Source organism: Vigna unguiculata, chromosome 8, assembly GCF_004118075.2.
Source record: "Vigna unguiculata cultivar IT97K-499-35 chromosome 8, ASM411807v1, whole genome shotgun sequence".
Lineage (NCBI taxonomy): Eukaryota > Viridiplantae > Streptophyta > Magnoliopsida > Fabales > Fabaceae > Vigna > Vigna unguiculata.
Window position 1 is genome coordinate 34,843,124 of NC_040286.1, and position 13,283 is coordinate 34,856,406.

General features: G+C 30.4%; 2 protein-coding genes and 1 pseudogene across 2 annotated transcripts; 1 reads left to right on the forward strand and 2 right to left on the reverse strand.

Moving 5' to 3' along the window:
- The first annotated feature begins 520 nt into the window (after positions 1-520).
- LOC114195432 (AP-1 complex subunit sigma-1-like) lies at positions 521-2,878 on the forward strand. Its single transcript, XM_028085906.1, has 7 exons — positions 521-585; positions 836-922; positions 1,209-1,300; positions 1,375-1,483; positions 1,580-1,615; positions 2,376-2,462; positions 2,640-2,878. Exons 1-7 carry the CDS (start codon positions 583-585, stop codon positions 2,709-2,711), a joined length of 486 nt encoding a protein of 161 aa, XP_027941707.1. The 5' UTR covers positions 521-582; the 3' UTR covers positions 2,712-2,878.
- Positions 2,879-3,467: 589 nt separating this feature from the next.
- On the reverse strand, positions 3,468-7,204 carry LOC114195433 (L-ascorbate oxidase-like). Its single transcript, XM_028085908.1, has 5 exons — positions 6,920-7,204; positions 6,740-6,832; positions 6,433-6,645; positions 5,516-5,710; positions 3,468-4,458 (listed from the first exon to the last, which is right to left on the reverse strand). Exons 1-5 carry the CDS (start codon positions 7,196-7,198, stop codon positions 3,499-3,501), a joined length of 1,740 nt encoding a protein of 579 aa, XP_027941709.1. The 5' UTR covers positions 7,199-7,204; the 3' UTR covers positions 3,468-3,498.
- A 2,298-nt stretch (positions 7,205-9,502) lies between these two features.
- Positions 9,503-12,802, reverse strand: LOC114193001 (annotated as a pseudogene).
- Positions 12,803-13,283: the final 481 nt, after the last annotated feature.

Consider the following 13,283-nt stretch of genomic DNA (forward strand, 5'->3'; position numbering starts at 1 on the left):
CAAAAGAAATATTATTAAACTATTATTATTTTGAGTTAGGAAAGAAGTGTTTTGTTTGGTGAAATATTAAAGTATCATTATTCATAAATAAAAAGTCTTACATTAAATTTAAAATTGTATTGCCTGTAATTATATAAACAAAAGTTTGATGTTTCTTAATATGTTTTTTATTATCTTATTCATTTTTATTCTAATATTGAAAATGGATGCATTTACATTCATATGAATTCACATTTTTATTACATTAAGATAATCCAACTTTAGAAATATATTTAATTAATTGAAATACAAAATTACTTAATTATTTATACAACAGTTATTTAAAAAAAAATATTTAATTAATTGAAATACAAAATTACTTAATTATTTACATTATTAAATTACTAAATTATTTTTTGCTTTTTAAGAGATAAAATTATCCTATTAAAAGATGATACCAAATAAAATTACTAAATAATATATTTTCTTTATATAACAAGTATAGACTATGAGAAATACCTTTGTTCTTTTTCTGTAAGATCAAAAAGCGGTTTCTGACAAATTTATCTGTGCTCGTTCTCAAAAACTTCATCTCAATACATAATGGTACGTGTTTTTCCTTATCATCATCTTCATTTCTTAACTATTTTCAATTCTTTTCTCTTTTTTTTCTTTCAATCTGTGGAATCTTGTATAACTATGATTCCTCATATGAACCTAACCCATTCTGCCTCTAATGTCATCATTTGTGATGTTAGCTTAATCCTTCACATCTCATACGGATATGATTTGAAATTATGCAGATCATGTGTTTGCACATTGGTTTCAAAAAATAATTCCCTTTTTTATGTTACAGATTCAGTTTGTGATTCTCATTAGTAGACAAGGAAAAGTGAGACTCACAAAATGGTATTCACCATACTCTCAAAAGGAGAGATCCAAGGTACCTCTCTCTGATTCAAATATAAGATAAAAGGATCTAATCTCATGTTAGCTCAATGCATAGAATCATGGGTAATGATGATGTTTTATCATGAATATCACTTGTTTGATAAACATCTGATATTTGTATATCAAACGTTGATGTTTATATTTTCTGATGACTATATAGGCACTGAAACATATTCTAAGAGTCTTCAGTTAGCATTTGGCAATAATTTTGCTTATTGTTTTTGTTTTCTTTTGCCTGAATTATGCATAAGCATTGATTAATCTACTTTTCTTGGAAGATTATTCGAGAATTAAATGGGCTAATTATCTCTCGAGCACCAAAGTTGTGCAATTTTGTAGAGTGGAGGGGATTCAAAGTTGTTTACAAAAGGTGGGAAAAACATTGTTAAATGTTTATTGAATACAATAATTGAGAAACTCTTGATTTTGGTTGTTAATGTTCAGATATGCTAGCCTCTACTTCTGCATGTGTAATGATGAGGAAGACAATGAATTGGAGACTCTAACCATTATTCATCACTATGTTGAGACTTTGGATCGCTATTTTGGCAGTGTTAGTACCATACATGTTGAAATATGAAGTTCTTAATAAATTCTATACATGCTTCAGAACCACCTGAATTTGTTTCTCTCCTGCTTCTCTTACCAGGTTTGTGAGTTGGATTTAATCTTTAATTTTCATAAGGTAATTCATTTTCTCACAAACTATATTCTTTCGTTATTACTCAACAACTTGAATAAAAATCCTAACATTAATATTGCACTCTGTTCAACTATATTTAGATATACTGATACATAAAAATTGATGATCTAATGTTAAACAAGTAGCTTATGTGATAAATGAGAATTGGATCCCTTACAAGTATGCCGTTCACATTGTGATTGTTGGATCTTTCGAGTACCGAGAAGATATAACACCAATTAGACATGAACTCAACTCACATATAAGGGATTGAGATCAACTTTAATCCACAATTTTAAAACAATGGGTTATGGATTTTCATTCCTATATGATGTTCAATTTTCCTATTTTTAGTCAATGTGAGACTTAGACTCACATTTGAATTTTTCACGTAAATACACCATATTGTTTGTGTTTTTTAAAACAAATTTGAAAGTCCTACTAAGTAAGTGATTGAAAAAGACAATATTATGTAATGTTATGTTGGAAATCAAATGAGTTTAAATTCTATTAAGTAAAAATGAGAAAATTAAGTATTATATATTAAAATATATAAATTTATTGTCTCAAGTTTTTGAATTGGATGTCAATCCTTTTATCTATGAATTTAAGTTCATGTCTCATTGATATTGATTCTTTTCAAAGAATCCTTTTAAATGATTCATCAATATTGTATTTTTCCGGTGAATTTTTTTCGAAACACTTATCATGTTTTCAATGTTAGTATTGCATCAAAGGCTAAAATTGAGCCTGATCCTTGCAGGCATATTTTATATTGGATGAAATTTTGCTTGCGGGAGGCTTGCAGGAGACTAGCAAGAGAACAACTCTAAGACTAATAAATGCACAGGTAATATTATAAAATAGCCTTTCCACTTTCAATTTCTTTAGTACTTATTTGCGTAGTTCATTGATTATAGTCAAAGTTTTACTTTATCAATAATTAGAGAATAACACTAAATATACTTGAGAAGTTGCATATAATGTTTAAAAATTTCTAATTTTTTGGTATTGATTTGAGTTGTAGGAGGATTTAGTAGAAACTGCCAAAATGGAAGCCAGTTCACTGAGTAATATAATTGCACAGGCCACCAAGTAAAAGTGTCATGGAGGATTGTAATTATGCTGCAGTGATAGTACTACATTTCACTCAGCTAAAAATTTGTCTGTATAAAAATCATTTAAAAAGGGTTAAAATAAATATTTTTTATAAGATAGTAGAAGCACAAATGTGCAGGACATGCACCAAGTTATTTTCAACAAAACAAGTTAAATTTTTGTAATTATTACTATGTATTGGTTTATTGTTTAACATTGTATATTGTGTATTGTCCCCTGTATAAATTTTTAAATTAGTCTCTTTTTGTATAATTAAAATTCTTTTAAAAACCTACATTAACTTTATCATTTAACATCACTCTAATCATGTCTAACTTTGATATGTTCAAACTCAGTTGTATCTAGTTGTGTTAAAAAAAATGTAATAACTGAACTCACACAACATGACATAAGGAGTTCATTACTAAAGTTATATAATAAGAATAATACATTTGAATTAAAATAACAAAACATTAAAAAGAAACATTAACAATGAACTAAAATACAAAAGAAAGACAAAGTAAACTAACCAAAGATTACTACTAGGTCAACTTTGAATTTAAATTTTTAACTGATTTTTCTGTATTGTTTTTCTCTTGTGTTTTCAAACTATATTGATGCTCATTAATTTTAAAATTTTAAAATATATTAAAAAAAATTAAAATACTAATATAATGTATTTTTAATGTTTAGAAGAGAACAATATCAAAATATCTGATAAATATTTGATAAACATTTGAACTTGTCAACCTTATGAACTTGTCAACCTTATAATACCTCGACCAGATCTAATTGTGTTTCTTAGTTATTGACATGTTCCTAAGAAGGCCACATGCGAGAGCCTCACTAGGTATTCTCTTAACATTTAGAAGAGCCTCAGCAAAAATCACACCCATTCCCATGAACAAATGAGGCTCAATGTGACAATGGAAGGGCCAAACTCCAGGGTTATCTGCCCTAAACCTCAAAGCAGTCCAACCATAAGGGAACACCACTACATTGTTCCTCAATGGTGGGTTCTTCAAGTTGAATTTCCTCTCATCACCCTCTTCAAACCTCCCATCTCCATACCCCAAAACCCAAAAGTCATGCCCATGCAAATGCCAAGGGTGAATCTCACTACCTTTCCCCTTCATTACATTAGCATTTTGCAGTATCACATCCACCACTTGGTTTAACTGGAACATGTAAACCCCACTACCAGTGTTTGCATTAGGGTTCAGGGGAGGGTTGTATATGTCATAATCCTCTGAGAACGTGTTTGGAGGGTTTTTAGTGTCGAATGAGCCATTAAAGTTAAACTTGATAGAGCCTAGGTAAGGGGTTGATGGCAATGCCAAGGAGACATTGTTGATGGCCCACTTAGTGTAACCACGAACGAGGTTTTGTGTGTTGAGAAGGAGAAGCCTACGATCATAGTATTTCGGAGGTTTTTCGGTTCCCTTGAGGCTGAAAATTTTGTAAGTGAATGTCTTGCTATGGTTGTAATCATCCCATTGAGGTGTGATTGGTGGTGGAGAAGTGGGAAAAACTGTGGCAGGGTTTGTTTTGTAGTTTAGGATCGTTAATCCTTGTGGGGTGTTAGGTTTTCTTCCTCTGACACCAATCGAAATCCAATAATTGTTGTTCGGATCTTGATTTGTAGTGACGAGGACTGAATAGGTTTCACCAGAATATATGTCCATGTCGTCAACAGTAAATGGTTTCACGTAGTTTCCATCAGCTTCCACCACCACCAATTTGTGGTTCTTCAAGCAGAAAAACAAAATCAAGTATTAGAAGCAAATCCTTCATGTCATGCATGTTAAAGTATATTTTTTTGCGAAGATTATAGGTAAAAATCATATTATGTAAACAGTAAAAATATGATAGTGATAATGAGATTAATTTTGATTTTGCATATTGATGCAAATAATTTTGTTAACTATATCATTGACATGTGCTCAAAAGTATGGAGCGTGGTATTATTGTGGGACAAGGATTAGAAAAGATCGAAGCATAAGAAGGAAAATGTCTTTATCCAACATCAAAATAATGGAAACATGGCATTAGGTACTTTTGTTTTCTCTTTCTCGTCTCTACTATAACGAATAATCTATTATATACGATGCTGTTGCTACCTTTCTCCATTTATTTAATGAAAATAATTTTTTCCAACATTTTTTAAATTTTTATTTGGGTTAGTTTTCTAAATTTGGAATCTAATGTAATCCAGATAAATGACCAGGATGATCTAACTGAAATATATATATATATATATATATATATATATATATATATATATATAATTGGTATTATTAGATAAATTTAGTTGATCGTAAAATTGTGCAAAAGAATATACAACTTATATTTTTCATTATCACTGACAAAAATAATTAAAATATAACCTATATATTTGTAAAGAAAGGATTCATTCTGATATCCACCTTTTTCTTCCTGTTTTACCTTTTAATAAGTAACTATTTTTTAAATTAAAACAATTAACTTGCTAATTTTATCTATTAAATTATCATTTTTTAAATTTAATTGTTTATTTTTTTATTTAACTATTGTTTTTTAAATTTAACTATTTTTTTAAACTAAAATACCTGTTTATAATAAAAAAATTACCTACAAAATGAACAAAATTTGTTTTTTATCATAAAAATTATTTTATTTACTATTATAACTATAATTTTATTATAATAAAATAGTAAACTCATATACGCATAAAATTCATGTTTCTACTAATAAAAGAATGATTAAAATATAATTAAAACTAGCATACATATATGAAAATTTGATGAAGCAATAATAAAAACTTACACCAATAGCCAAGTTGAGAGAAGCCAAGGAAGTTGTACTAGCAATTCTAATTCTGTAGGTCTTGTTTGGATGAACATAAAAAATCTGAGGTGCACATTTTTCATTGCCTCTGAACTTGCACTGTGGCAAGGACGTGTTCATAACATTAGCTGCCATAGAACAATTGTATTGTCCTCTTCCATTCATAAGCAGAGACTGAAAAGGTTAAATGTTTCAAAGCTCACAAAAATTATTTCAATAGTAATGCCTTTTATAGGCTGAAACTTGTAATAAATTAATGATGTAACGTGGGTTGAATTTTTTTTTTCTTCTTCTGCTTATAGAGTTAACCACACCTTAGAAACTCTATGGAACTAATTATTAAAAAGTACAAGATATTTTTACTCTTGGACCACTCATCAAAATGAAGGTATTTTAATAAGCACGGCACTATTAGTTTCTCCTTAGTGTATCTCTCACAATTAATTTTTGGTAATCACAATTAGAAACCTAAATAATATTTACATGTAACATTTGGAAGTCTCACATCGTCTAGAGATAAGATAATCTCATAATATATATGCATCAGTACAGTTTAATATTTAGACAACCTCATATATTTCTCGATTCTCACACAAACAAAAATATAGAAACACATTTTTATGATTTAAAACAACTTTTATGCCTCAATTCATTAAACAACCGAAATCTATGAATGTTTATTTCTCCATTATATTTCCAACCAAGACAATAATGCTGCTAAAAATTTCAACTTTCTTTTATAAAAGACAAAAACGATATATATATGTATATATATATATATATGTATATATATATATATATATGTATGTATATGTATATATGTATATATATATGTGTATATATATATATATATATATATATATATATTGTTTTGATTTAGGTTTGGTTTCATTTACTTGAGGTTCATTGACCCATCTGAATGGAATGGAGGAGAGACCAAGCTCTTGTTCTCGTGTGGTTTTGTGCCACCAGTCACTCAACAGAAGGTTGAATTCACCATCATAACCAAATGCTTCTTTCTTTCCCTTTGCTAAATCCACTATCAGAAAACCATACAACCCTGCTGTTCTTTGCAAACCATAATGTCCATGGTAGAAGTACGTACCTGCCTGCACCATATTTCAACCTAATTCTCATACTTTCTTCATTCAAACATCATATGCAAAACACATCAAACATAGATGTTGTACGAAAATGTAATACCCTGTCAACTGTGAATCTGTAATGAAAAGATTCTCCTGGAGCAATAGCACACTGAGAAATGGAAGCAGTTCCATCTGCCCAAGGCGTTCCATACTGCAACACAAAACATCCAAAAAAAATTTGAAAACAAACTTTTTCACAACAATTTATGACTCAGAAAATAGTATATATAATGAGAACCTGTCTTATTCCATGCCAGTGAAGAACTGTTCCTTCTGTGAAGAGCTTGTTAGTGAGAATAATATGAAGGGTGTCTCCTTCTTCTGCTGTTATGGTTGGGCCCGGAAAGTGGCCATTGATTCCGATCACAACTTGCTCCACGCAATCTGGTTCACCATACATGTACTGCACATCAAACTTGTACTTCCTTACAGTTCCTACTGATACTTCCAACAAACACAACCAGACACACCACAACGTTACTCCTCTTAAGCTCATTATGTTGTTGCTTTTGCTCATACACAAGGAAAATTTTCAAACATCTATTACAAGTTAGTTATTCAACAACTATATATATATATATATATATATATATATATATATAACTTGTGTGTTAGGGCATAGCATGTAGGTTTTGATATAGAAAGAGGCTATAGATGTATGTTATAATAGATTTTGTCAAAGTTAATAAAGTAGAAAATATTTATGAATACCTAAAATACTGATCTAACACATAATTTGAGTTATAAGGTTGAAGGATATATATGATGTGATAAAACCAATAATTAAATAAATATTTCGTAGATATAGATGAAAATGTACGTAAGCGTGTTATTATTCCATTAAGTTATTGTGATAGTGAGCAAAGTTAAAAGTAACTATTTATTATTTTACTTTTTATGTTGAAAAAAAATGTGATTATCAATTAGTGTAAAACAAACACACTCTTAATCAATTGCATGTGCGTCGCAATTTTTATTTATTCTACTTTTTGTGGTAGAATTTTTTTTCTTGGTCTAAAATATATCTTAGAGAAATGTTAGTATAATATTAATAGTTTTTTTTAACAAAAACGTGTGACGAGTTGAATAGTATGATACTAGACTAATATAAAGACAACAAGTATAAGTGATCTTTCACTCAATCTTTTTACACCAGCACTATTTTTAAATTTCACCGACCTAACCTAATAATTAACAAAAGATTTGCTTTAATTTAAAAATAGAAGTAAAAGATGAAACTAAAGATATACATAAATAAAAAACTAGAATTTCTAAAATTAGGGGTGATAAAATGAGTTAAACTCGATAGGCCAGTCGGTAAGTCTATGTTAAAAGAAATGAATCAAGTTAAAAATTTCAACCTATCAATCTATTCTGGTCCGATCTGTCCAATTCGTCAATTTGATATCGGTTCGTTGGCCCCTTTTTTTTAATAAAAAATTATTAAAAAGATTAATTGTTTATATTATATTTTTTTAAGGTATAAATATGCAATAATATTCTAATTTAAATCATTAATACTTATAAATTATTTTAATTTATTTAATTAAAAAAATTAAATAATCAATTAAAAGTTTAAAAAATATTTTATATGATTAAATATGCTTTTAATATTTATTTATATGTATATATAAACAAATTTTAAAAATAAAAAAAATTAAAATTTGAAAAAAATTAAAAAATGTTAAAAAATAAATAAATAAAAGTGATGGACTAGTCGGGCTGTTAGCCCAGTCTAGTAGGGACGGGTTATTATTATTGGTCTCTTTATGTTTGATGGGCCGAACGGACCGTTTTGTCACATTTACCTCAAATATATTTTCTATTGGATTCTTAATGATATTACAAAAAAAATGATGTTTGTGGTTAAAATTGTAAATTTTAGCGGTTAAAAATCATTACAATTAAAATTTTTGACCATTAATAAAATCGTCACAATTACAAAACTCAAGAATAATTTGTCACAAAAATATTTTAACCATTGATATTATTGTTAACAAAGAAAAAAAATACTAACAATTAAAAACCGCTACAGAATATACTTTTATTTTCTAATATTTTTATTATATTTTGATAGTTACAAATTGTTAATATTTTTATTATATTTTGATAGTTACAAATTGTCACAAAATGTTTTTTTTTATTGTCTTTTAACATTTATTGAAGATTTAAAATCGTCAAAATTTAGTTTAACATTGAATTTTTTTAAATTGCATATTAATTATTATTCATATTTTTAGAACCAATATTTTAATTATTTGTTTTAGTTAAATTTATTTAAGAAGAGATGAAAAGCTATACATGTTGATTATAAATATATACAACTTGACATATCTTGAACTCACTCTTTATAATGTGCTTGCTTAGCTCTTAGAATACGGATTCATAATTTACGTATAAACTAAAATTATTTTCATTGAAACAAACAAAATACTCACAAGTGTGATTCAAGGGTCTTAAATCTTTATATTCTTTATATTGACTTCCTGTAAATTTATTGAAACCTCTTACATATTATGCCATTCTAACCATTTTTCATAGCCATTTTTATATGTTCCTTGTAAGGCCACATCCCATAGCATCTCTAGGTATACCCTTCACATGTTCAACACCCTCTGCAAAAACCACTCCCATTCCCATCTCAAAGTGACCTTCAATGTGACAATGGAAGGCCCAAACTCCAGGGTTATCTGCCCTAAACCTCAAAGCACTCCAACCATATGGGAATACCACTACAGTGTTCCTTAATGGAGGGTTCCTCAAGTTCAATTTCCTCTCATCACCCTCTTCAAACTTCCCTTCTCCATACCCCAAAACCCAAAACTCATGTCCATGCAGATGCCAGGGGTGTAAACTCATCTCACTCATATTTCTCTCATTCACTTATTAGGGTTTTTTTTTCTTCTGTAGTTTAGAATGGCTAATGCTTGAGGTGTGGTTTCTCCTCCTGTTACACTAACTGATATCCAATAGTTTGTGTTTGGAGATTGGTTTGTGGTGATGAGAACTGAGTAAGTCTCCCCAGAATGTATGTGTATGTTGTCTGTTGTAAATGGTTGCACGTAGTTTCCATCGGCTTCCACCACCACCCATTTTGTGCTCCTATAACCAAAGACAAAAGGGAGAATAGAAATTAACAATGAAACCATTTGTTTCATAATATATATATATATATATATATATATATATATATATATATATATATATATATATATATATATATATATAACCTATATCATAGTTTTTTTTTATTTTAGGGTCCATTTGAAGTAAAAATATAAAAAATGAGTCCATTGATATTTTTCTTTTGCAAAATAGAGTCAAGTCGTCACGATACAAGACCACATTACAAATGAGGTCGTCCAGGTTTTTTTTTTTTAAATGCAAAGTCATGAGCTTTTTTCTTAAACATTAAAAATATATTATTTTTTTCAACATTAAAAAATCATACGCAGTGTCGGTCATTAGTCTAGGCAAGCCTGTGTCAGTCTGGGTCGACTCATGTCGGTGGTTGGCCTGGACTAACCCGTGTCGGTCTCATCCTGGATCGACTGTTAACCTGGGCCAACCTAAACCAATACGTCTAAGACCAAATTGTGTCTGCCGTTGGCACAAGCTGACCAGTGTCGGCCATCAGCCTGGGGCGGTCGTCGGTCTAAGTTGTCTCATCTTAAGCGTGGGGGTGGGTTGGTCTATCTCGGTCGTCGGCCCAACCCGAGTCATGTCAGATATCAGCCTGAGCTAGCTAGTGTAAGTTGTCGACATGTGCATAGGTTGTGTTAGCCGTTAACCTGGGCCTACCCATGTTGGTCATCGGCTAGGGCCATCTCGGTCGTCGGTCTGGTCCTGCCTGTGTTGGTCGTCAGTCGAGTTGTCCCATTTCTACTATCGACCCCGGACGACCCGACTAGTGTAAGACGTTGGGCTGAGCCGACACATTTCGACTGTGGGCCTGACCTTGCCTATGTCGATCAGCACTAGCCCGTGTTGGCAGTCGGCCAAGGAGGCCTGTGTCAGTCGCTAGCCCATGGTTGTCGTTGACCCTGGTCGACCCATGTTTGCCATCTTCCTAACCTGTTTGGACCAATCCAAGACAATTCTGCTTGATCTTTGACTCAAACTCAAAATATTGGTTTTAGGAAGGCAAAGACCACATTTGCCCTAGGCCTAACCCACTTAAGAGATAACTTTAAAGGCTGGTTTTTTTTTTTTTCCTCTCATTTGGAGGGCCTCTAAAAGAGGACTTGTTGAAAGGTGAGTTAGGATTTGACCCATGGATTATCGGTCAAATTGACACCTTTATTTATATATAAAAATTTTGATAAAAAAATAATAAAAACTTACCCCAATGGCTAAGTTGAGAGATGTTGAGGAAGTTGCACTAGCAATTCTAAGTCTGTAGGTCTTGTTTGGATGAACATAAAAAATCTGAGGTGCGCATTTTTCATTGCCTCTGAACTTGCATTGTGGCAAGGACGTGTTCATAACATTAGCTGCCATAGAACAATTGTATTGTCCTCTTCCATTCATAAGCAGAGACTGAAAAGGTTAAATGTTTGAAAGCTCACAAAAATTATTTCAATAGTAATGCCTTTTATAAGCTGAAACTCGTAAATTAATGATGTAACTTGGGTTGATTTTTTTTTTTCTTCTGCTTATAGAGTTAACCACACCTTGAAACTCTATATATAGACTCAATTAAATATTAAAAAGTACACGGGGAGAAATTGTGGATATTTTCGTTGGACCACTTCATTAAAATTAAGGCATTTGAATAAGCACGACACTGTTAGTTTCTCCTATGTGTATCTCTCACAATTAACTTTTGCTAATCATGATTAAAAACTCTAGATAATATTTCAAGTAACAATCAAATAGATACAATCGTTTTAAATTTATATTTACATTTTTCTCATAAATAATTATATGCATGCATGGTTTGATTTACCTGAGGTTGATGTGTGTTTTTTTGCCACCAATCACTGAGCAGAAGGTTGAACTCACCATCATAATCAAATGCTTCTTTCTTTTCCCTTGATCTCACTATCAGAGCACCATTCACCCCTTCTAATTTCTGAAAACCATCGTGTCCATGATAGAAATATGCACCTGCCTGCACCATATTAGTTGGCGTAGGACTTCCAACACATTTAATAAAAGAAAAGTGTTAAAATATTTTGTATACAGATATACCCTCTCAGCGGTGAATCTATAATGAAAAGTTTGTCCTGGGGCAATAGCACACTGAGAAATAGAAGCAGTTCCATCTGCCCATGGCGTTCCATACTGCAACACAAAACACACAAAAAAGTGCTTTTACATTCTCTATATACGCATGGAGAGTGAGTGACTGAGTCAAGGGAAAATGAAAAAGTAATATATAATAAACTTAATTTAAATGTGTTTTTTCTTTAACTTATTAGAATTATTATCTTTTAAAAATAATTTACCAATTTAATCTCAAAACTTTAAAAATGTATGAATTTAGTATTTTCAATCAAATTTTGTTAAATTTATTCAACGTTTCAATTGTATTTCTCAATTAACATTGGAACATAAATATTTCAAACGGTGTAAACAAGTCAAGTGCTATCATGAAATACATTTGAAACGTCAACTAAATTTAACAAAATTTAGTTAAAAGAACTAAATTCACGATTCTCTAATATTCGAAGACTAAATTTGGTCAAAATTTCAAAAACAGACTAGTTTCAATTTTTATTCAAAATTAAGGGACCAAAAATATATTCAATCCTGATAAACTATCTGGATCTATAATAAGGTTGGTTTAATGGTAAAAATTGGAAAGAGGGTATGAAAGATTGTGGATTCATCTTCTCTGTGAATAAGAAGAAGAAAGAACCTGTCTAATTCCATGCCAGTGAAGAACTATTCCTTGTGTGGAGAGCTTGTTGGTAAGAATAATATGAAGGGTGTCTCCTTCTTCTGCTGTTATGGTTGGGCCAGGAAAGTGTCCATTGATTCCGATCACAACTTGCTTCACGCAATATGGCTCACCATTTATGTACTCCACGTCAAATTTGTACTTCCTTACACCTGCTAATGATACTTCCAACAAAAACAACCAAACACACCACAACGTTACACCTTTTAAGTTCATTATTATGTTGTTGCTTTTGCTCATACACACCACAAGCTATTTTCTCAAATATCTATTACAAGTTATTTATACACATATAACTTGTGCAGTACGGCATAGCATGTAGGTTTAATGTATGGAAAAAAGAGGTTACAAATGTACTACAAACTATTCTCTTCAAAATAAAGTTGAAATAAAATCATTTATGCAAAAATTTTAAATTTCGAAAATATATGATGAGATAAGAAAATAAAGTTAGGAAAAAAAATAAAAACAAATATGGAATAGATGTAAATAAATTAAAGATGTCAGCGTACTGTAATAAGAGTAAAAGTAATTATTTATTATTTTACTTTTATTATGAAAAATATGTGATTATTTCTTACTATAAAACAAGGACACTCATGGAACACGTGCGTTGCAATGTTCTCTATTCAACTTTTTTTACTGTATAACAAGGACACCCATGGAACACGTGCGTTGCAATGTTATTTATTCAACT

Excerpts from the sequence above, each read along its gene's own strand:
- LOC114195432 (XM_028085906.1), top strand. Across the intron at positions 1,484-1,579 it reads TGGATCGCTATTTTGGCAGT|GTTTGTGAGTTGGATTTAAT; the intron begins GTTAGTACCATA and ends TTCTCTTACCAG. Across the intron at positions 2,463-2,639 it reads TAAGACTAATAAATGCACAG|GAGGATTTAGTAGAAACTGC; the intron begins GTAATATTATAA and ends TTTGAGTTGTAG.
- LOC114195433 (XM_028085908.1), bottom strand. The coding sequence starts at position 7,198 with ATGAGCAAAAGCAACAACATAATGAGCTTAAGAGGAGTAACGTTGTGG. Across the intron at positions 6,833-6,919 it reads ACTGGCATGGAATAAGACAG|TATGGAACGCCTTGGGCAGA; the intron begins GTTCTCATTATA and ends TTTGTGTTGCAG. Across the intron at positions 6,646-6,739 it reads ACAGATTCACAGTTGACAGG|GCAGGTACGTACTTCTACCA; the intron begins GTATTACATTTT and ends AATATGGTGCAG.